This window comes from Phaethon aethereus, assembly GCF_964289735.1.
Source record: "Phaethon aethereus genome assembly, chromosome: 2".
Taxonomy (NCBI): Eukaryota; Metazoa; Chordata; class Aves; order Phaethontiformes; family Phaethontidae; genus Phaethon; species Phaethon aethereus.
The window spans coordinates 56,499,287-56,521,938 of record NC_138582.1 but is presented as its reverse complement, the minus strand read 5'-3'; the positions used below and the strand labels follow the sequence as shown (position 1 = coordinate 56,521,938).

At 41.9% G+C, this 22,652-nt stretch overlaps 1 protein-coding gene across 1 annotated transcript in view; it reads left to right on the top strand.

Moving 5' to 3' along the window:
- Positions 1-22,652, top strand: part of EPB41L3 (erythrocyte membrane protein band 4.1 like 3) — a gene marked incomplete at its 3' end in the record, with an annotated part of 59,031 nt that overhangs the window by 26,933 nt on the left and 9,446 nt on the right. Inside the window, exons 5-15 of the mRNA XM_081996550.1 lie at positions 24-242; positions 562-649; positions 4,235-4,387; positions 6,388-6,485; positions 7,832-8,007; positions 10,123-10,343; positions 14,008-14,574; positions 18,692-18,745; positions 20,630-20,665; positions 20,833-20,898; positions 21,384-21,575. Coding sequence (XP_081852676.1) covers positions 24-242; positions 562-649; positions 4,235-4,387; positions 6,388-6,485; positions 7,832-8,007; positions 10,123-10,343; positions 14,008-14,574; positions 18,692-18,745; positions 20,630-20,665; positions 20,833-20,898; positions 21,384-21,575 — 1,870 coding nt within the window. The remainder of the gene's footprint in view (positions 1-23; positions 243-561; positions 650-4,234; positions 4,388-6,387; positions 6,486-7,831; positions 8,008-10,122; positions 10,344-14,007; positions 14,575-18,691; positions 18,746-20,629; positions 20,666-20,832; positions 20,899-21,383; positions 21,576-22,652) is intronic.

Below are 22,652 nucleotides of genomic sequence, written 5' to 3'. Positions count from 1 at the left end.
GCCGCCTTGGTGCTCCCTTGCAGGTACTACCTCTGCTTGCAGCTGAGAGATGACATCGTGTCGGGTCGGCTGCCCTGCTCGTTCGTCACGCTGGCCCTGCTGGGCTCCTACACCGTGCAGTCGGAGCTCGGCGACTACGACCCCGACGAGTATGGCAGTGACTACATCAGCGAATTCCGCTTTGCACCAAATCACACTAAAGAGCTGGAGGATAAAGTGATCGAGCTGCACAAAAGCCACAGGTAGGCAGAGGACATCCGCATGCGTTGTGGCCTGCCTTCAGGTGCTGTCCTGGTGCATCAGGAAATGTTAAAATCCGCTGCGGTATACTTAGTAAGAGTATTTTTCAGACAAAACTCCTCTCCGTGTCTTTGGTTAGAGAAGAGCTTTGCAGCATGAAAGGCAACAGGGTCTGCACCAGAGCTTTGGCTCTGGTAGGTACCCAGCTACCTGAGGAGTATGCTGTAGTTCTGACAGGCTGAAAATGTTTTCCAGCTGATAGATTTTGGTTTAGATTCTGTTTCCTTAACATTGATGCTAGAATTGGTTGCTTTTCCTCAGGGGGATGACACCTGCAGAGGCTGAGATGCATTTCCTGGAGAATGCCAAAAAACTGTCAATGTATGGAGTAGATCTCCATCACGCCAAGGTACTCTAGTTCTTTTCTAGTTCTCAATGTACTCTAGTTCTTTTACTGGTCATCTTTCTCCTGTGGCATAGTACTTGAATCTACACAGACTCCCTGATTTATTCTTTCTTGTTGTTTTGAGAAGGGCATTTTGTGGGATAAATCATGTGTCAACATGAGGAAAGGTGACTCACGGGGTAAGCATAAATATGTCTTGTAACTGTAACATAACTTAGCCTATAGATTCAAAGATGCTGCACATGAACCTTTTATGTTGATTAAACAACCAAATCCTTTGGGAAAATATTGAATGGACAGAGTAATGAGGAAGGATATTAGAAGCTGTCCAGAGAGTGATCAATTGTCATTTCATTCAGCTACATTTTCCAATTTAATAAGGCCAACTATGGTATCTTAACTAGATAAGTAGATCATTTCTAACACTGCAGAGAACTTCCAAGCAATTATTTAGCAGTGCTGGAAACCTGGTAAGATTGATAGTAATGGGGAGACAGCGGCTTGTCTCCCTTCTGAAGTGTGGTCATTGCAGTTGACTGGAAGGGCAGTAATTCTGCTGGAAACATTCTCCCATGATGAAGTAGTTTCTCTAATCATCGGCAAGTTAAGTTATGAATAAAACATGGTCATTCTTATTGTGGCTTGGGAGAGCCACCTACCAGCCTTGTGTTGGTTGTCTGGTTTTTGGTTTTTGGTGGGGTTTTTTCCAAATAAATAATTACTTTATTTTTCTTCACTCTTCAGAGTAAGGCTAATGGATTTTAAGATCTTTGAGGTTAGCAAATATCCTTGGCAAATGAGTGCTGAGTAAAGAATCCTGAGCTGTGGAGAGCGCTGCATTTTCTGTAAAAGTCAAAGTTATTGTGAGCCTGGTTTTGTGCTGCAGCAGATTCTTTCAAGAACCGAGATAAATTTGCAGCTCAGATCTTGAAAGGGCCTGCAACCATGTGTCTGGGGCATTTCATAGGAGCTGCACATATGTGTTACAGAATTCAAGGCAATCTTTTGGGTTCTGTTAATTGCCTTCACTAAAAACGAAAATTCTGGGTATGGCTCAATGGGCAGCACTCTACCAGGAGGCATGCCGCTGCCTTCCCTGTGTCTTGCAGATAGGCACAAAATCTTGAGGCACATTTGGAGCAGAGATAGAAATGGATTGGTGAATGTCACTCAATAGCTTTTTTCCAACATCCTTTATTCAACACAAAGAAATCTGCAAAACCCCAACAAAGGGAGTTCCTGTTCTCAATACACTACAGGCTTTGTTACTGAAAATTTAACATAGCATAGCATTAAGGCCTAAGTATTTTTTTTAGAGTACTGGAGAAAGCCTGTGAAATTTAAGATAGGTTATCCTGAGATAACCATGGTGTTTTGTTTTGTTTTTTAATTAGTATCCAGTTTTACTCTTCTGTTTTTCATATGGAAAGACTAGGAGCAAGAGAAGTTGGTAGACAAGCCAATCTCTCTCTGAAGTGGGGTTCTTAATTTAAAAAGTTGCAGTGCTGACTGGATTGGGTCTGTCTGGGCATTAAGAAACCCAACAGTAATCTTGGAAAGTGAGCTGAAGGTGGGAAAAGTAGACTCTGTGTGAGAAGTAATGTTTAGCTTTAATTAGGTCTGCCAGTGAGATCTGATGGTATCAGGCAAAGAGACAAGTATCTCTATGGATGCCTGTTTGAAGTCACACCGTGGCAGATGTCTCTATGTAAATGTCAATTCATTAAGGCTGTGCCAGTATCTTAGGTATTCAACAGATGCTGGGCTCGCCAGCTGCTGTTAAAACTAGTTCTCAATTACCCAACACAAGGCTACCATAAAAAATGTGTTCAGATAGACAGATTTGTCCTCTGGGCTGTCACCACTCTGATAAAGCCCCCCATTCGTATGCAGAGTTGCAGGGATGTGCAGCTCCACGTCTCGTGCTTCGGACATAACAGCTATCAGTTTTCTGTTCCGTGCAATGACATCGCTCCTGAAAAAAGCCAAATTCTTTTAATGAGGTTTCATTTTACACCAGTAGTATCACATTGAAAAGCAATCTCTGACACTGACGAATAACAGAAGCCGTGAATGGACTTAGATCTGCTGCAAAGATGGGGATGAGGGAAGAGGGCATTTCTCAATGAGTTTTTGAGAAAGTATAGCAAAAGAAGGAGCCCATTGCACCTGCAGCTCTGTGCCATATGTGAGCATGCGTGCATTTCAGGCATTTGTCAGGCAGTGATATTACTGGCAATGAGACTTTCTTTTTCAGAATGTATTCACTGTATTTAAACATTACTCTTTGCATAGGAAACTGTGAAATTGAAGTCCACTGAAAAAAATTAGCTTTGTCTCTTTTGTAGTACCTGACAATGATAGCACGAGAGCCTTATTTAGAAAAAAAATTTACCTTTAAGAGGTGATATCATCAGTGTTGGAACATATATCCTCTATTGATGTGTTCCCTAACACTAAAGTGACTTTGTGGCACTAATTCTATGTTGTGTCTCTGATTTTAAAACAATTTTTTTTTTCAAGCTTTACTGTAGCCTTTGCACCATGGCAGACCATGCGTGCCTTTGTGTTCATCTTAAAATGTAATCAGACTTTCACAGTGTGCCTAAAAGATGGCTTGTTGGGAAAACCAGAGGAAAACGAATTCATTTCATGATTGTCATAGGGTGACATCTTCACAGCTTCTGTTGTCAGACTTTTGTAACTTTTAAGTTATTTTAAAATAATTACCAAAGAACTCTGTGCTTTAGAATGGATCCTTCTTTTCTCCAGCTAAGTACTATTAATACTTAGCTAAATGAAAAAAAAAGAATTATACAGTCTAATGGTGATAGCAAACAGTGAAGATTGGTTTTAGACTATTTGAAGGCTTCTAAAGGAAAGAGAGGTGTATACTTCTTACTTCAAAAATACGTATTTATGGGTATATTCTAATAAGATTGTGGCCGAATCTTTTATAGTGATAACGTGTCTGACCTGTAGCTTCCCTGTCAAAAATGGGTTATAGCACACAGCTGCATGTTTTTAAAAGAATCTTTCTGGTCCAAATGCCCAACTTTCTGCCCACTGGTCATTTCAAAGTGAAAATACTGAGCATAGGCACAACAGCATTAAAGAAACTAGCAAACCAACTGAAGCCAAGATGAGCAAACTACAGAAGAAAAATCTATCTAAGGATTCACAAGGCTTAGTCATGGAGAAAAGTGATGCCAAGAGAAGTAAATTTGTATGCTGTCCTGCTTACTCTCAATCTGGTATTTATGCTAATAACACTTTTTTATTATGTTAATACAATTTCGCTGTGTGGCTAATATCATTCTTTTAATAACGTCTAAAAGTCTCCCACCCTTTTGGAGTCTTTCTAAAATGCAAGGGCACATTCGCAACACTCAGTTTCTCTCACCCTGCCCAACCTTACTATTACTTTCATGAATACAGTCAATGAGTAGGGTAGCTCTCAGAAACCAGGTCACTACAGCTGATGCATTAAAAAGACGAAGCTCAGATAGAAACTGTATACAAGAATCTGTAGTACTGTCAGATGTAAGGAGAGAAATACTCAACAAAGTGCATTTCTTGCTTTTCCAGGATTCTGAAGGAGTGGAAATCATGCTAGGAGTTTGTGCAAGTGGTCTCTTAATATATCGAGACAGACTCAGAATAAATAGATTTGCCTGGCCAAAGGTTCTGAAAATTTCCTACAAGAGGAACAACTTCTATATCAAAATCCGACCAGGGGAGGTAGGTCATCCTGACACACTTTAGCGAATGAACCTTTTCAAAAATACCATGTTCTCATTGATTCATTGATTTTTCATGTCTTACAAGCCTTTAACATGCCTTCCCATTTATATCTTCTAATTTGTGCTGATTTTCTTAGGACAGATTAGATAAATACTTTATTTAAAATACAGGTAAAATCTTCTTTAGTGTTTTTCTGTTTACGTCCATCAACTAATGTAAAAAATAAATATGGCCATCTGAATGTAAAAAGCTCATCCATATTATGAATACTTTATGACTTTAAGTAACATACTGCTTATTCATGGAGTGCTGATCATCCACCATCATGTTCTATATTAACTTAGTTTCTCTTCATCTTACCCACTAAGAGATGTAGGCAGGCCATGCCAAATTTTATAAGCATATCATACTAGTACATTTGGAGTTGGAGCAGAAATCCGGAGACTGATAAAAACAGTCAAGCATCCACCATTCAGCATTTTTGGTTGCTACATGCATTAGGCCTCCCAGACCCACAGGAGCTCATGTTCTGTCTATGGAGAAGGTGATGTGAAATCTCGTACAGTGAGTGCCCTCTCGTGGCTCAGCTGGATGCGTAGCAAATACCTACCTCACGGGTTGAGCATGCACGAACCCAGAAATAAGATGATAAATTTTAGGAAAAACCCCAGGAGGAGTTCAGGAGCATCAGAGGCAAAGGAGTGTCTCCATTTTAAGTGCTGTACAATAAGCAGTCTGTGGCAGGTGAAAAACACATATCCATTTTAGAGGGTGGAGCTATATAGCAGGACAGAAATCACCTGGATGAGGACTGGCGTTTCTCCCTTAATGCAGTGTGGCAGTTGGGAGTCCCGAGCCAGTGTCTCCAGTACTGGCTTCATAAGTGACCTGGCAGATCTGCTGCGGCACCCCACCGGCCCCAGGTCCGGAGCCTTTTTTGGAGTCCTAAACTAAAATCCACAAACCTACGTCTCCTGCCTCTCAGCAGACAGTTTTAGTAACCCACTTCCCAGTCTTAAGTTTGATTAAAAAAAAATGAAATAAATGACAAAGAACAGCCACTGATGTTCCCAATGCCTGCACTCAAGCTCTCCACCACTGAAGTCCTGCTGAGCTCTGCTGGTCTTGGTATGTAGCATCCTAGGCCAGGTCATAGTTCCTTCTGCAAAATAATCAATGCAGTCTCTTTCCAAATCACATTCGATGATAATGTGATTCACCATCCCATGTGTCACTTGTATCGTCTTTGTTCTTTTGCTGTTTCCTGCCTTGTTTCCCTCTGTCAGCTCCCTGTAGGGAACCAGGCTTCCTTGCAAGGGCCCTTCTGCCTACCTTTCCCTGGTCACAGCAACACTACTTCACCTACTCTGCTATCTGCATGTAGCCATCGACGTGTTACGGCAGTTGTAGCTGGCACAGCTTTTGCATCTGGAATATGCAAATCTGCAGCACAACCTAGCAAAGGTCTCTTAGTATCCCCAGCCGACTCTTTCAATTACCTGTGTTTTCCTCATCCTCTCCAGGAGATGAATTAGCTAAAAACCACTGTGATTTACTAACTGTAGTTCTTTCACTGTAAATCTCCTTAATCTAAGGCTGTGTGAGACCAGATCAGTCCCTATTGCTTCCCTCCAGGCTATTACCAGGCTTCCCACTGTTGTTTAAACTGGTGAAGTTTTGCAAGTCTCGCAAGTCTTAACTGATCTTTTTGTTATTACAGGGTATAAAACACCACTGGCACCATCAAAAACCTCTTGCTCATTATGTGTGTTTCCCCCAAAAAATGATCCTCAAAGGTTGCCTTTGATGATTGCTCACAGCTTCCTTCCCAGACAGTAGTCTGCAGAATATGTACATACGTGTTTATATACATGAGCATATACGTTCAGCCTTGCAATGAGATTATATAGATGGAGGAAATAAAGATGAACCTGTGTACGCTGTCTAAAAATAGATGCCCATCATCAAACACATCCTTTTTCTTTTTTCCTACCTAGTTCGAGCAGTTTGAAAGCACTATTGGGTTTAAGTTGCCAAATCATCGTGCTGCAAAGCGCTTATGGAAAGTGTGTGTTGAGCACCATACATTTTTCAGGTAGGTGGATTTCTTTTCCTGAAGGTGTGCCATAAAACGCAACAGAAAAGAGCGATTCTGTCGGCAGAGGCAAAACCCTTTGAACCAAATTGCCTTTTTGATCACGAGGTATCTCTGAGCAGACAAGGGATGGTTATTGCTTCTGAAAAACGTGAAATGTTTCACCCAAATTATTCATACTATTTCAGATGGATACTGAATGTTTAAAATCACCATATGGTCCCAATTAATCGTTTTGCTTTATCTGTGCCATGATATTATCAGCCACTGTAAAGAGACGAAGGACTCTGCTGCACTTCTGCACATACGCTTGTATAGGAAGAACAACATATGGAAAGTTACTGGGGGATGTGGGCAAGAGTTAAAAAAAAAGGATATTTTTATTTAATTAGAAATGAAAATACAGACAGTAGTCGGTGGTGTATTTTTTTGGTCACCCAGAATACCCAATCCATAGCTGTAATTTTTGTGTTCCTGAGGATTTTTGCAGCTATGTTTTTAACATCTAAGAAGACCTGAGAAAAGTTTGGGGTAGTGGAATAAATGCTGTAATTAGTTTGTGCTGAGATAGGCAGCAAGGAGATACTTAGCAATGGGAACCCAAAAGTGTGCGATTTTCAATGGCATTAAAGGGCATCCAGTGCTTAAAAAACCCTCTGAAGATGTTTGGCAGGACTGAAGAATGTGTCTCTTTTCCTAAAGCTATTGGTTCAGGCTGTCTTTATGTCCATATGAAATGCAGTCTTAACAGCAAAAGATCAAAAAAGAAATTGAGTGTGCATTTTTTGGTGTGTTTTCTGATTTTTAATGGAAAATCAATGTCTAAAGCATAAACTACATAGCAGGAGAGTGGCTTCTTCAGCAAACCCCCATAGCCAAAATACAGAAGGTGGGAAGGCTCTAACCTGAAAAATGTCTGCATCCCTGTGAATGAATACTGCCCTGCATTCATGGGAAATCCGTTCTGGCCCTGTCCTCAGCGTAGCAATACTATGTTAAATTTGAAGTATAAGAGATATAGCTGTATTTCAGCCCAGATCAGTATCCCTGATACAAAGAGCACCTTATTTTTATTTTTGGGGATTAGAAAATAATACGTCTGATTTTCAAGCAGGAAGGGACTGAGTGATTCTTGCCCCTTAGGAAGAACTCAGCTCTTCAGATGCATTAGCTCAGCGGTTTTGTCATGCAGTATGCAGGGCATCCTTTGATTCCCTTTTAGCCGCAGACCTGTGAGGCACAGGTTACGATGGAGAGTGCTACGCAACGGTCGTCTTATTTCGAGAAACAGTGGACTGATTTTTGGAGGAGGGGGAGTAACATGTGCACTGCTTGGTGTGTTTTAGGCTCCTGCTACCAGAAGCACCTCCAAAGAAGTTCCTCACGCTGGGCTCCAAGTTTCGCTACAGCGGCCGGACGCAGGCCCAGACGAGAAGAGCCAGCGCCCTCATAGACCGTCCCGCACCTTACTTTGAGCGGTCTTCTAGTAAACGTTACACTATGTCTCGCAGCTTAGATGGGGGTAAGGTCCTCTTTATTACCTTTGTCAAAAGTTATCATCACAGTGGTCACTGCTTTAGATTAGGTGTAAACCTCTTGTCATCTCATCTCCTGGAGCTTCGGCTGGGTGGAGGCTGTGAGTACCTGGACATTCACTGCAGGGGTAGGGGAGGATGCAGAGGAACGCTGTGCTAAACGTACTGCTGCCGTCCCGACAAAGTGTTTGCCTGGAGGAGGTCCTTGGGAGTCCACTCTTGTGGAGCCTCACTCCCCCTTGGCCTCACACCTGCAAAGCACTTCCCTGCTCTGGGGAAGGATGGGGCGCCCAGGTCTGCCGGCTGCAACGCTTTTTCAGGGTTTGCATGAGTAACTGTTTGGGTTTTGGTTTAATTTGGCTTTTTCTTCTATGTAGGTTTTTCGTTTAAGTATGTGTTACAATTGATGAATGAATTATTTCCCTGGATTGGGTAATAACACTTGCTTCCGATTACCTCACGTCCTAGTTGGATGAGTGCTAACAGGCTTTTTCCATACATTACTTTTGAAGGTGTGAGATGGAGAGTAACATGCAGGTTAATAGTATGTCCTTCCTCCTCACTTTTTCCGTGGTTCATGGAGGTCACAGTTCTACTGCTCCCTTAGGTTAAGCCAGCACGTGGTTCAGAGTCTCACCTACTTCATCAGCTGTTACTGTTGTCAGCTACTGAGTAAAAAGAGGTTGTACTTTTTTTTTTTTTAAGAAAAAAAGACTGAGACCAAATTCAGAATTGCTACAGGTTTAAAAAAAAAAAAAGGTGAATTCTCCTGCAGAATATCACAAACAAATTGCAATGAGTATAGCTGGTGGTGGGGACGGGGAGAAGCTTTGATTTAAAAGTACTAGTGACAAGACTTCTTTTCTCCCCCTAAAGGTGCTGCTTGTCATTAATTATTTTGGAATCTTCTAATTCTGATGTGCTGCTTGCTCGTTACCAAGCAACTGGTGACCTGATTGCTGTGCATGTGTCTCAAAGCAGAAATTATCCTTCTGCGTTATTTTGTTTGTAACATCTAAACAAAATGTCTCCCTTTACCCCTTTTGCTTTCTCCCGCCTCCTAAGCTCATTCTCAAGAGACACGATACCTCAAACGCTTTTCCCCGGTGTTTGTGAGACTCCGCAAGGTTTTTATGATTTTAATTTGCCTAAGTACAAATGGGGAAAAGAGGTTTTTTTAATCAAAGCTTAGGATTTCTTCACTAATGTTGTTGCTATAACACAAACATGGCTGTAGTATTCTGCATTGTGTACACTGTGATCCTGGCCCTGGCGTTTGTTACAGATGCAAATAACTTTATAAATTTGAATAGTCCTGTTGACTTAGAAATTAGTTACACAATAGTCAAGTGCAGGGTCTGGTTATATATTAGTTTTGATTACATTCTTTCAGTAAATTTACTATTTATTTCAAAACCATTAATATATATTTAAGTTCGCTGAATTACCACACATGTAAATCCTAAAATATTCTGGTTTGGTCCACTGAATTGAATGCCATCACCTTCCAGAATTTTTTAGGATAATGAGCTCACTTAACTGGCAGACTTTAATACTGAATAATAGAAAGATCCCATTTCTTGATTCTCAGATATTAAGCCCGTGTTACATAAATATTGTCATTTCCTACAATGCAGCAACATTACTTACAGGGCATTTGATCTGTGGTGTTGTCTTCTGAGAGATTTAAAAAAAAAAAAAAAAAAATCTCTTCCACCCCCATGGCTGATGTCATAGCTGGTTTTCCTTATGTTTCTTGCCTGATGATAACTGTGGCAACGCGTTGATTTTTTTCTGATCGTTTTACTACAGTAGCACTTTCAATGGCTTGCTAACATTTAACAACTGTGTAATGCACACATTAGCTACAGCAATGTGTGTATACACATCCATAATATATGTTTATGCATATAAAAGCTACAAGCTTTATTTCAAGTAAACAGTTTATTTAAATGTATGCACATGCTTCTGGTTTCCTAAAACATGACATGGTTGTGTTTTCGGCAATATCTCAAATGTTTTACTAACCCAGCTTTTTAATTTTATGCAGCTTCTCGGCAAAAGCTATTTCAGACTTTCCCTCTTTAAATATTTGCTTTTAGCATCAGTGAATGAAAACCATGAAATGTACATGAAGGATTCTGTGTCTGCTGCAGAGGTTGGTACTGGCCAGTACGCCACAACAAAGGGCATCTCTCAGACCAATTTGATAACCACTGTGACTCCAGAGAAGAAGGCAGAAGAAGAGAAAGATGATGAAGAGGGCAAAAAGAAAAGAGCAGAGGAAGTCACCCCGGTCTCAGCCATACGCCATGACACCAAGGTAGAGTTTTGAGGTTTTTGTATTAAACTGACCTGCCTGGAGAGCGCTTGGAGAAACACAGAATTATTAGGGAGGATGGGAGGAGATGCCTAGTTCCATGAGAGGAAACCGGAATCTACATGGCTGTATGTACGTGTATATATGTGTCTTGAATCAATATTTTTTATAGTCCTTTCACATTTCATATGACATTGTAAAAGTTAGTTCCTGCCTCAGACTGTTTTTTTGAAATCTGTTTAACAGTCAGCACAGTGTTTTTTACGTAGCATTCAAGAGCTCTTTAGGAAATACTCAAAAAGAGAGTAGCAGTGCACGTTTTGCTCCTTTGGTCTTCGGTCATATTTTGACTTTAGTATGGGCATCATGTTTTCTATTTTTTGACAAGGCAACAAAACAGTTCTTGTGTTCTCTGTGCTTTAAACTACTGTATTTTTCTCATTTACTTCTCGTAACGCTCTGTTTCCTTGCATGTATTTCAATAAGCATTTTTCTCTATTAACTTTTGGGTATTAATATACTATTATAAGCTTTTTTCCTGGCTTACAAAAGCATTTGCTTCCCTTGTTTGAAGTTTCGCATTGAAGAAAACTGTTTTTATTGATGATTCTTTGCTTGGTTGTTAAATTTGATTCACCCCTCACCATCTCAAATCCCACCACCACTGCATACACATACACACACGGCTGTGCATGATATCTACTGAGTTACTAAGATGGGGCAAATCAAACAGGAGGGCAGAGAAGATACCAAATTTCAGAGATTGTTAGTGAAGAGAAATAACATGGAATCAGAAAAGATCGGGTGTAAAATGTCCTGTTTCTTTTACTTTGAGGAGAAGAAAACAGAATGTGAAATATATTGGATCTAGGATATCATTCAAAAAGTGTACTGTGGAGTGCACTTGCTAAGCAAGTAAGATTTACCCTCTTCATTTATGAGGGAAAACCTTGATGTATACTTTTACACCCACAAAACTGTCATCCATGCAAATATTAGAACCTGAACTTCTAGCCTTTTCATACAAGGCCACAATGAGCTACATAGCTAAAGGATTAAGTCCTCAAAAATAGTTGCAATTAAGGTACCAAAAGTCAGAAACAAATTGAATTACTGAAAATTGTAGATGAGAGAAGATTTTCTTTTGAAAGTGTGCACTGTAATTGTAGTATTAAAAAAATAATCTCTGTAAAACTTATCTGGAGTCTTCTTGAAACTCCATTCGTTTCTGCATGCAGAAACGTTGATGAAAATCAAATACGCAGAAGATATCCCATAGAAACTAATTCTGTTCCAAGTGTTTGTTACTCTCGGTCAATGGAGCTGCGTTTCAAAGATCATCTGTTCCTTATATATATGGCTAGAAACAGTCAAAAATGTTTTTAGGAGAATATTTTGATGGTACTTAAGCATGCACAAATGAAAGATTTTTACCCCCTACTCAAGAGGTTGGTTTTGTTTAAACCATCTGTTAATAGAGCTTCAGTTCTGTAAGCCTATAGAGATATGCTTCCACTGGACCTGCTAACAGCTTTGTCATTTGTCATAGAATAGGGTCTCAAGAAACACAGGGCAAATTTAAAACAAATTCCTATTTAAGGATATATCAATTTTACAGGTAGGTTTTCCACTTTTCCACTAAGACTCTTTTCCTTTGTTTTATCCAAATGCACCAGAAGTTATTCTAAATCTTAACACTGCAAAGATGTCAGTAAGTGAATAGTTTGTGTTAGCAAAGAATAAATTTACTTTGGCTTTTTTGCCTTTACAATATAAAGAGAAGTTCTGTGTATTTAGCTTATATGAAGTCCTGTGAGTCATCAGGATGCTAAGTCATCAGCATTAAATTTTGACTTGAGCTTACTGCATTAAGCCCATAAAGAAGACATCTGTAAGTGGTTTGAAGTTAGGCTTGGTTTTGGTTGCTTAATTTGGGAATACAGATTGCCTGACCTGATAGATTGTTTAACTGTTCTGGTTAGAGAAGAGAGAGAAACAAAATATTAAAGAGGAGGGGAAGGAGCTCTTCCATGTAAATATTTGGCTTAAATCCCATTCCTATCATTAAGATACCTAGTAAAGATTAGGCTTAGTTCATGCAGCCTGTGTCTAAAACTTGGATCCTGCTTGTTGGCTTAGATTTGGCACCAGCTTGTGCAGGCAGATGCTGTTTTGGCTTTGAAGTCATTTTGCGCTTGGGAGCTAGGAGTGGCAGTGGGGTTGAAAAGCCTTTTGTAGCTCATCGAGGAGATGCATGGTGGATGGAGCAGCTCAGGCACTTAGGGTTTGGTCACGGAGCCAGTGTGCCACTTCAGCTAAGTGCGCCTGGTTGAATTTGGCCAAAATGCCTCCGAGCCATCAGCATCATGACAGGTCTGTTGTACTGGGGTATTTCGGTGGCAATGGTGGTTGTTCTCCTTCTAAAGAGCAGCCGTGGCTGGCCACAGAGAGCATGTTAGGTGACGGTCAGCTAGTCATGAGCACCCCTCCTGCTGAATCACCTCCCTACCAATTTTTTGTCCCTGAATGACCTTAAAGACTGGTTAAATGCCCTACAAGTGGCGTATCAAAGCAAATCCTGCTTGTTGGTAGCTGACATTCTTTGCATTGCGGTAAAATGTGTAGCAAAAGCATCGGGTGCATTTTTGCCTCTTTGCTGTGGCTAAAGAATCACTTTTAGACTATGAGGAGACGTGGCTGCCTGAAGCGCGGACACCTCTCTGGTCGGCCCCCCTTCGAATCCCCAGCGAGAGAGCACAGGGTCTGCCTAGCCAAAGCCCTCACCTCCCTTCTTTCAGCGTGCTGCCAAAGCCGTGGGGCGCAGCCAAGGGGGGCGGCAGAGCCTGTGGCTGGGAGGGGGCCAGCCCCCCGGTGCTGCCCGCTCCGGCTTGCGGTGGGCAAAGGTGAGGGCAGGGCTGTGGGGATGCCCGGCGGAGGCCAGCCTGCGCGGTGATGGGCGCTGTGCCGAGGAGCTGGCTGCTGGGGTAGGTATCGAGCTCGTGCAGTTTTTTCCATTGGTGACAGCTGACGACTGGATTTATGGCCCCCCAAACCAGGATATATATTATGTAGGTTTAGGACCTAGTTTTTTTTTTTTTTTTTAAATACTTTAACGGAGGAATTTGGGCACATAGAGTTTTAAAATCTTTGGGGTTTTAATTATTACTGCTGAGGATGTCCAAGGCATAGATGGGAAGCATCTGGCCCCCACTGGGTCTCCTCCTAACTGCAGGAGTGCTGCCACGGGCAGTGTTGGCATTAGAAATATGTCCCCTCGTTTCTTTGTTGGTCTCCATATACTTCATGTATGAAAACTCCTTATGATCTGCAGCCAGTGTGACACTAAGTGGAAACTGGCAGCACCTGAAACTCCACATGTGGCCATGAAGATTTTTACATAAATCCCCTGCTGCAGATGACTAGACAAATGCTGAATCAAGAAGTTGCCTTTTGTAAGCTGTAACCCTGATTCACTAATACCTGTGGTGTGGGGCATAGCAGTGTCCACCATTTAACTCAGTGGAAAGCTGTGGTGTTAAAATACTGTTTATAATTTTTATATATATATATATGTTATTTATCATCACAGAACTAAATTGACTAATGACAGTTTTCTTTTTGTCCTTTTGCTTTTGCGCCTTGTTTGCTGCTCTCTCTCTGTCACCAGCCATCTTTGCTTGGCACTGACTCCCACCACCCCTCGCCATCCTCGCAGCCTGGCCCCCCTGTATCTTCAGCAAAGCTTCGCAGGAGATGCAAGGAGAGCGCTCGAACCAAGCCTTTAGGCTGTGAGGTGCCCAGAGAGAGCGCTCCAAAGCGCGGCGAGCTGGAGCCGGACTCTGACAGAAAGGGGCGAGTTTGCTCCGCTGAGCAAGACGTGGCTTTCGGCTATAAGCAAAAAGCCGGCAAAGGCGGAACGCTGTTTTCCTTCTCCTTGCAACTTCCAGAGTCATTTCCTTCCCTCCTGGATGACGACGGCTACCTGTCGCTCCCTAACCTCTCTGAAACCAACCTCCTGCCTGCCAGCGTGCAGCACTACCTTCCCATCTGCTCCCCCTCCCTGGTGCCTTGCTTCCTCTTCATTTTTTTCTTTCTGCTCTCTGCCTCTTTCTCAGTGCCATACGCCCTCACTCTCTCCTTTCCTCTGGCTATGTGCCTCTGCTACCTGGAGCCCAAGGCGGCCTCCTTGAGTGCCTCACTTGCCAATGACCTGAGTGACAGTTCAGAGGAAGAGGTGTGTACCTCGGCATCGAACACACTCTTTTTCGTGTTCAGTGCTTCAGTCCTAACCAGTGTTAGATTGCTGCAATAGTGGTCCTACTTTCAGAGCCTCATTTCTGTCTGTGCTGATATGTTAGAAGGGGTGGTTTGGGGGTTTTTTTTGTTTTGTTTAGAGGTTGTTGGGGTTTTTTCTTCTTTTTTTTTTTTTTTCCTCGTGTTGGGAGTGCAGCTTGGGGCCCAGGGTTAGGCACAACACTGTGTGGAAGTGGCTTGGTTTGAACTGTGTAGGCTGATGCAAAGTGACTTGCGCTAAACAAGTTGTCACTGATCAGCCCTGAAGTATTGTATGTAAACCCACCGAGACCTTTTTCTTCCCCCTATCAGTTTATATTAGGATTAGAATAGTTACGTAAATAATGGTAATTAAGTACAATTTCCTGCATAATTATATATGCACGCATATATATGTATATTCATTATATTTATATAAATAGCTAGCCAGTAATAATGGGCACCCTCACAAACTTCAGGGTCTTCAAAATTCAGGTAGACTCAGCTTTTTGCAAGAGGCTATCAGCTGTAGCCCAAGTCTAGAAGAGCCTTTCTGGTCCAGCGAAACCTGGATCTGGGTTTTCAGCCTTAATCCCATCTCTGCTGCAGACTAAATTGTTTTCCCATGCTTAAATCCAACGTATCAGTGAGAGGTCAGATTGGGATAGCTGTTCTACAGCTGGGGGAACATGCCCATGTGGGCCGCCTTGCCATTTGCAGTGTACATTAGCACTGCCAAAACCGATGCCTGAAGCCACCACAGGTGGTTATCGCAGGGTTATCACAGGGAGATGAACCAGCTGCAGGAGAAGAGGAGTCTGCGGTGGTTCTGGGAGCTGTGGAGATGATAATACACCCAGAAGAAGGAAAGGAATCTGCTTGCTGAAGCAGCAGAGTAACTGGCATCTCAGTTCTTGCTGGTGCCTGGTTATTCTTTGTTGACAGAATAAAGTAATGAGATAATTTTTTCCTCATTTTTCCTCTTCCCCCCTCATCTTCAAATGCCAAAATAACGGGTTTGCTTTGTATGTAAAAAAAACCCAGATCAGATAATCGCAGACCAGTTGGCCATTTGTAGAAAGCCATTTTGGCCACTTGTCGATGCCATCGCAGTAGTTGTCTTCAATAAACCAGCTTGCACATCTAAACATTTGTGTGATCTGCTGCTCCTGGTTTTGCAAGACTTGGTGCAGGATTTCATTTCCTTTTTATGGAAAGCCAAAAGTCGCATCAATTTTTCTTGTAAAAACATTGTCTTTAGATGCTTTTGGCTCTGTCATGCCTAACAACTAAATAATGATGTGCAATTTCTGACAAAAGGCATCCAAAATGTTGCTGTCTCATTTCGTGTGCTCATTTTGAGATAGCACTTCGGTCTCAATTTGCATTAGCTCTGCACTTGGATTAATCTAATAGCAATAACAGCATTAATACAGTGCCAGCTCCAGAGGCAGTAACGAGGCAGTGTTTATGTAATATATTGGTCTGTTCCTCTTTGAGAAATGAGCGCTTCTTTTCGTTAGTAAAGTTAGGAAGTATTGAGCGTAAAAACGTATAAAATAGGCTTTTTAGTGTCGCTCTTGTACGAGGGTGATTACCCTGGCAGTGCTTCCTGGCAGACAACACAGACTTGTGCCTAATCCAGGGGGTATTTCTTGTCCAAAATATTGCATGAAAGTGAATATGTTTTAAACTCGGGCATGTCTGCATTACATTGGCAAAACAAATCACAGCAATTACGGTCGCAAGTCAGAGGAGGTGCAGCCGCAGCATCTCGGGAGATAGCTGCCTTCCGTTCCTGCTCCATCCCTCGCCCGCCCGCGAGCCCCACCAGCAGCTGCCTGTCATTCAGTGCACCACAGCCCGTCTCAGAGTTGAGCCCGACCTTTCTCAATCTCCACTCCAGAGGAAACCTGCCTTGCTGAGCCGTAATTCGCCATTCCCTGCTCTGCAATAACCCCAGATCTTTATTTCAAGTAACTCAGTAATGCTGACTTCGGCTCCATGGCTGTTGATTGGCTTATTAGCAGGCGTGTGTGTTGCAATAAAGCGAATTTTATGCCCTATTTGTGGTGGAAGAAATGGAAACCTTATTCTACCCCCAGTCACAAAAGATTGCACACAGTGATGCAGAAGGCTGCAGCCAGTATCCTGAAGCAATCTCATACCTTGCTGAGCACCATTCTCCCTTGAGCAGTGCGCCTGGAGGCAGCCCGTGCAGTCAGAGCCAGAATTTCTCCCCTTAGATTTCATTAGCTTCTGTGTTCATACCTTAGCAGCTAATACTTCTATCGATTTTTTTGCTAATGTTCCCAACTTCAGGTTCTTAAATGAACCCTATGTGCCAGACTCATGTTACAGTGCCTTGACGCAAATCTTCTAACTCCTTATAAATGCCTAGATTCATTAATTCCTCTTTTTATTTTTGTAAATAGGAGCGACAATACATAGATTTTTTTTTTTTATTGCCATACCTTCACAATTACCTCTAATGTTGTAAAGATGTGAGAATCTTCCTTAATAAAGAAACAGTTTTCTAACACTTCAGTGAAAGCAATTTGACCTGCTAGGTAGAGTATTTTGGCATTAGTTTCATTTAAAAACAAAAGATGTCTTAGTGTGTGATTATTGCTTGAAAAATTGCCTATAACTTGCATTCATGCACTTACCAAATAGTTCAGAATACCCCCTTATTCTTCTGCCTGTCATACAAGCCATACAAATTATTCAAAGGAAGGAATGATAGAGAACAAAGCAGTGAAAAGCATCCAAAAAAGCAGTTTTATGAAACATTGCAGTTGTCAGAAAATAACAGAAGATAGGGAATTCAAAGTTAAGACTGATACTCCATCCACCAGTAGGTTGCTTTTTTCTCTTGTTTCATCCTGATGTGATTTGTGGATGAGATGTATTGTTCTAGCTTTAAATTACCTGCCTGGGTTACTTTAGATAAGGACCACAGAATATCTGTAATGAAGACCAGAGCTTTCACTGATGTGACAAAACAACTTGGATGTGCCAGTCTGGGGCAGGAGGGAGCACTTTACGTAATAGTTTTTCATAAGCTTGCAAAACATCAAAAACAGTCATTTGAACTCTCTTCTCAGCCTGTAGTGAGCTACACTCGACTCTCCCATTTATTAAATCTCGACACTTGCATTATCCACTAAAATGTTCTTCACAGTGTCGAGCAAAGCAGGGATAGATCAGTCTGTGCAATGCTGTGCTTTGTTTCATTTTTATCACTTGTACCTATAGTAAGTGTTTGGGGCGGGGGGGGGAGTTACTTTTATTTTTCTCTTGCTTTCATCCATATTCTTAAATGGAATGAGAAGTATTTTTGATTCTTTTAATGGCAGTTTTCTTTCTTTTTACTATTGTTAACAATATCAGCTGCTCTTTATTGGAACCAAGTGGGATCTGAGCCTTACCATTACTCCACAGACAGACAGTAGATGGGCTGGGGGTATGGTTATTTGAGCTCCTTGGTAATGCAGACAGCCTCATGGTGTATAGATGTGGAGACAAGAACAACTTCTGTACAAATGAGGGGCTGAAAGTCAGGTGACTGTTAAAGTAGCCTTTTTTTTTTTTTAATTATCTTTTCCCCCTCCAGATAAAAGGTCAAGTGCCACATTAACCTATATTGGCTAGAACAAAAATTTGATGAATAATTTTCTTTTAAAAAAACATTATGGGAGGAAAAGTTTGTTTAGAAAATATTAGCCTTTTTTTCCCCCAATTTTTTTAAAGCCACCTGGCTTTCTTAAAAAAAAAAAATTGCTATTCAAATAACACTTTTCCATTAATGTTTCGTTTGGCTTATAAATTTGTTCCAGTAAAGCCATATACTGTGTACAGTACGCCTCGAGTCTTCCTCTGAGTCTGTTCTGTTTACTAATATAGCACTTTTTTTTTGCTTCTTTGACTTGTGCGTGGTTTGAAAAGCAATGCTAATGCAGCTCGCAGGGATGTTGAGTTTTAACAGTTCGCCGTGTGAGCCGCGTGTACTGATGCGCTGGGTTTATTCTTTATTCCTGCCTTCCTCTTGGGACCCGGTTACTTGTCTCACCAAATAGACTGACAGTGAGCAGACGGATACCGCAGCCGATGGTGAGACCACTGCCACCGAGGTTTGTACGGTTGCCGGCACCTGGTTATGGCAGAGGAGAGCGCGTTGCCTCATCTCTTCCCGACCCCGAGTGCCAAACCGCATGTCTCCCACGGCAGCTCGGGACCCTTCTCTGCGGGCGCGGGCGGGCGAGCGCGAGAGCTTTGCTGGTCCTGTTGAGTTTTTGGTGCTCCCGAGGGGTTCCTCTGAATTTGGTCTTTGCGTTGGAAACCACGAGGCTTCCGGGCAGTGCAGATCGCGGGGTGGTGGTGGAGTCGCCCGCGCCTGTGAATGGTCGTGCTGGCCAAGTTGTGCCCTGGGTGGTTCAGTTTGCTTGTTTGCTCTTACAATCTGCAGCCTGTGTGAGAGAGGAGGGGGGAAAAGACAGTAAAAGGCAGTTTTCAAATTTTCCGAAAAAAAGTATTCGCAGATTATAAATATCTAAGGTTTTCCTTGAATGTAATTTCATGTGTCATCTTCACGTATTGCCACCGATAGTCCAGGTATTGTCTTCAGAGGAGGAACGTAAAAAAATTGCGATTTCCTTTGCACTGAGAAGCCTCATATCCACAACATGGTATATAGACTGTGCAGGCAAATTCAACCCTATGTGACTCCAGTGAAGTGCATGTAATGCTTTCATAATTAATATGGTTGCAGCTGCAAACATGAGCTGAATTTGGTCTGACATCTGGTAGAAGACAGAGTCTTACCACAAACACTGCTGTAGGTTTTCAGTAGGATCTCATTAACATTTCAGACTATTAAAATTTACCGAGGAAAAATTCTCTGTATGACGTGTCAGGGCAATTTGGCCTTGACTGTACATAGAATAAATTTGAACTGAGTTAAGAAGTAATCAACAGATAAAGATTTTCCCATGGGTCATTTGACTAATTAGGGCTATATGAAAAATTAACATTAAAATAGTGGCATGAGCATTAAAAGAATCCAAATGGAGCAACAACATAAAGTGTGTTGAGGCAAGTCAGGAGTACAAAACGCTTTGAAGTGCCCCACACACTGTATGGCTTCAGGCCTTGAGCCACACAGAAAGTACAACATAATCCTAAAATGGTGACATTTAAAACGTTCAGTTTATTAATCAAAACTGCATGATAATCTCCCTAGCTGCCATCTTTATTTTAGGGGAGGAGATTGCATGAGCCTCAATTTTCCTTTTTCAATTTTACCCGATTTTCAAAAAGTGTGGTATACTTGCCATCTGATAATTCAACCCGCGGAAACGGGGCTGCTGGGGCAGCCCATATTGCATCGGCTTCTGAAAATGTGAGCTGAAGTGCCTAATGTCTGTGCCATTCCAGAAGACCACCACTGTGGATAGATCCTGAAGAGTAGATACAGACTAAATATGGAATTAAATTGTATAAACAAAGAAAGGGACTGGGGCTAGGGAAAATAGCATTTTAAGCAAAGAAGAGGTGCTGCATTCTGTAGAAAGTGCTGCAGGTTGTTTACCTGTGGTGAGTTCATGCAAAGCTTTGCCTGTGGCCCAGGAGATGTCATATGTTTAAACTCTGGGATTATGGACTTCCAAAGAATTTGCTGTTGCTATTTGGTCCTAAACCAGCCGCAATCTCGGTGAGAAGGTCCAGCTGCTGCTCCTTAAATAGAGACCTATGAACGTGGAGCGCCCCAATCGTATTTGTAAGAGGAAAGTGTTTAATATTCCTTCATTCACAATTAACAAGTTTTAAAAGAGGAGGCATGCTCTGAGTTAGGAGAACGTGCGAAGTCTTACCAGTGTGTCCGTTCCTTCTCCTGAAGCCCTTAGCATAGAGAAAATGTGACCTTAACCTAGCGCGTTCCTCTCACCAGTTCTTGTAAAGCCTTCGGCCATACGAGTGGGTAAGGTGTTGTTTTCCAATCTTTCTCACGCTGGCAGTCGGATCAAGAGGAGGACGGAGATCTAAAGGCACAGGTACAGAAACGAGAGGCCCAGATGTTGCTCAAGTATCAATGTTGGAGGTGTTCACCTCTCTTGGCATGTTACTGTCAGTTCTCTGTGAAGAAATGTGTAGAAACAGCATTTTGTATCCTTTCAATACTGTGTCCCTTACCTTTCCCTTTCTTTTTCACTTCTTTCAGAATAGTCTGATTAAGCGAATACAGGGTGAAAATGTGTATGTCAAACATAGTAATCTTATGTTAGAGGTTGGTATTGGTATATACCAGTGCATGTACGTACATGTGTGTTAGTTTTAGTGGTAAACTGTGAATCTGCACTATGATGCATGACGTGTGTATTCCCACCTGCTAATAAATCAAATAGATATTTTTTTTTTCTCAGATTATGATGACTCCTCTAACTTGTACTGTAAATAGAAATATATGCGTGTGCGTATGTGTGTGTGCATCCACGCGCATATGTATGTTTGTTTGAAGCCTCTTTATCAGGTGTAAATTGTAGCGATACAGATAAGCCCTTTAAGAGTATATTTATACTCACTTGTACGAGATATGCTATGCTGTTATCTTCCAAAATGCCACATTTTCACAGAGTGTTGTGTCAGTGCTGTGCTCCCCGGCTCCCTGAGATGTTACTTCCCTCTTTACTAACCAAGTTGCGTGTTTTGGCTCTAAAATTTGCTTGGCTTAGGATGTATTACAAACTGCTCTATTCTTTTGAAACTGTCCAGGACCTAGACAAAACCCAGGAAGATCTGATGAAACATCAGACCAATATAAGCGAGCTGAAACGCACCTTCTTGGAAACCTCCACAGAAACGGCTGTGTCTAATGAGTGGGAGAAGAGGCTTTCCACATCTCCCGTTCGGCTTGCAGCAAGGCAGGAGGAAGCTCCTATGATTGAACCACTAGTGCCTGAAGAGGTCAGCGTGAGCTGAAAGGCTTCATTACATATTTGTCTATTCGTTTTTCCTGATATTAGCTCTCAGTAGATTTAGAGGCTGTAGTTAGAGGCCATTCCCTACTTGCAGGCTCTCCCTTTTTCTCAGGACTCGGGCTGTAGCAGCTAACATAGAAGGAAGAGCAGATACCTTATATACATATATAGTTAGAGTATGAAATTCACTGTAAGCCACGTGGCAGAACTGGGTCTCTCTAGGAGTGCAAAACGCAGGCTTCCTCACAGGTTCGGTGAGCTTGAGGAAGTCCAGCCATGCATGAAAGAAACCATGAAGGTGATGGAGAGAAAATTTAAATAGTGGTGACTAGTTGAGAGCAGCAGTCTAGCGGGATGGATGGGGGTGCCAAGCTTGACAAGAAAATACAGAGCAAAGGGCAGAACTCTCTCAGTCTTTGAAGGCGGGGAAGAAATAATGATGGTAACTAGACTTGCTTGGCCAGTTCCATAAGGGACTGGTAGTTGCTGCAGTCTGCTGGATACGTTGAAGACCCAATGCAGATTGCTAAGCGTGTGCATTTTCATGCAGTGTGCACGGGTGAAAAAATCTTGCTGACTGTGCAGTCTTGAACTGTTTGCGAGAAACTTGCCAATTAAAAAGCTGCCTTATATTTAGTTTGTAGGTAGATAATGAGATATAGAGGTAAGAGTGTAACATTCATGTTGCCATAAAAGACAAAGATATTCAAAAAAAGTAAGGAGTTTTGGTTTAAATCCAGTGGAGCAAAAAGAAATATGCTTGTGTGGTCTGCACAAAGTTTGGAGTTTTTTTTATTCTGTTGTGGATGGATATCTGGTTTCTGTCTCACAAGGAATCATCTTTATTGTTACCACTTGTTCTTAGCATCACAGACCAATAAATGGTCATAAAATGTTTCTGTCACCTCGGCACTGATGCAATATTTTGAGGAACTCTGCAAAAAATGGCTGGAAAGTACAGTTCAAAAGTCTTCTGCTTTCCCACCTTAGAGGTTGGCATTGCAGACCCACAGCTCTCTGGGGAAGGGAATCCCTGGAGGCACCCAGCTAGCACATGTCAACT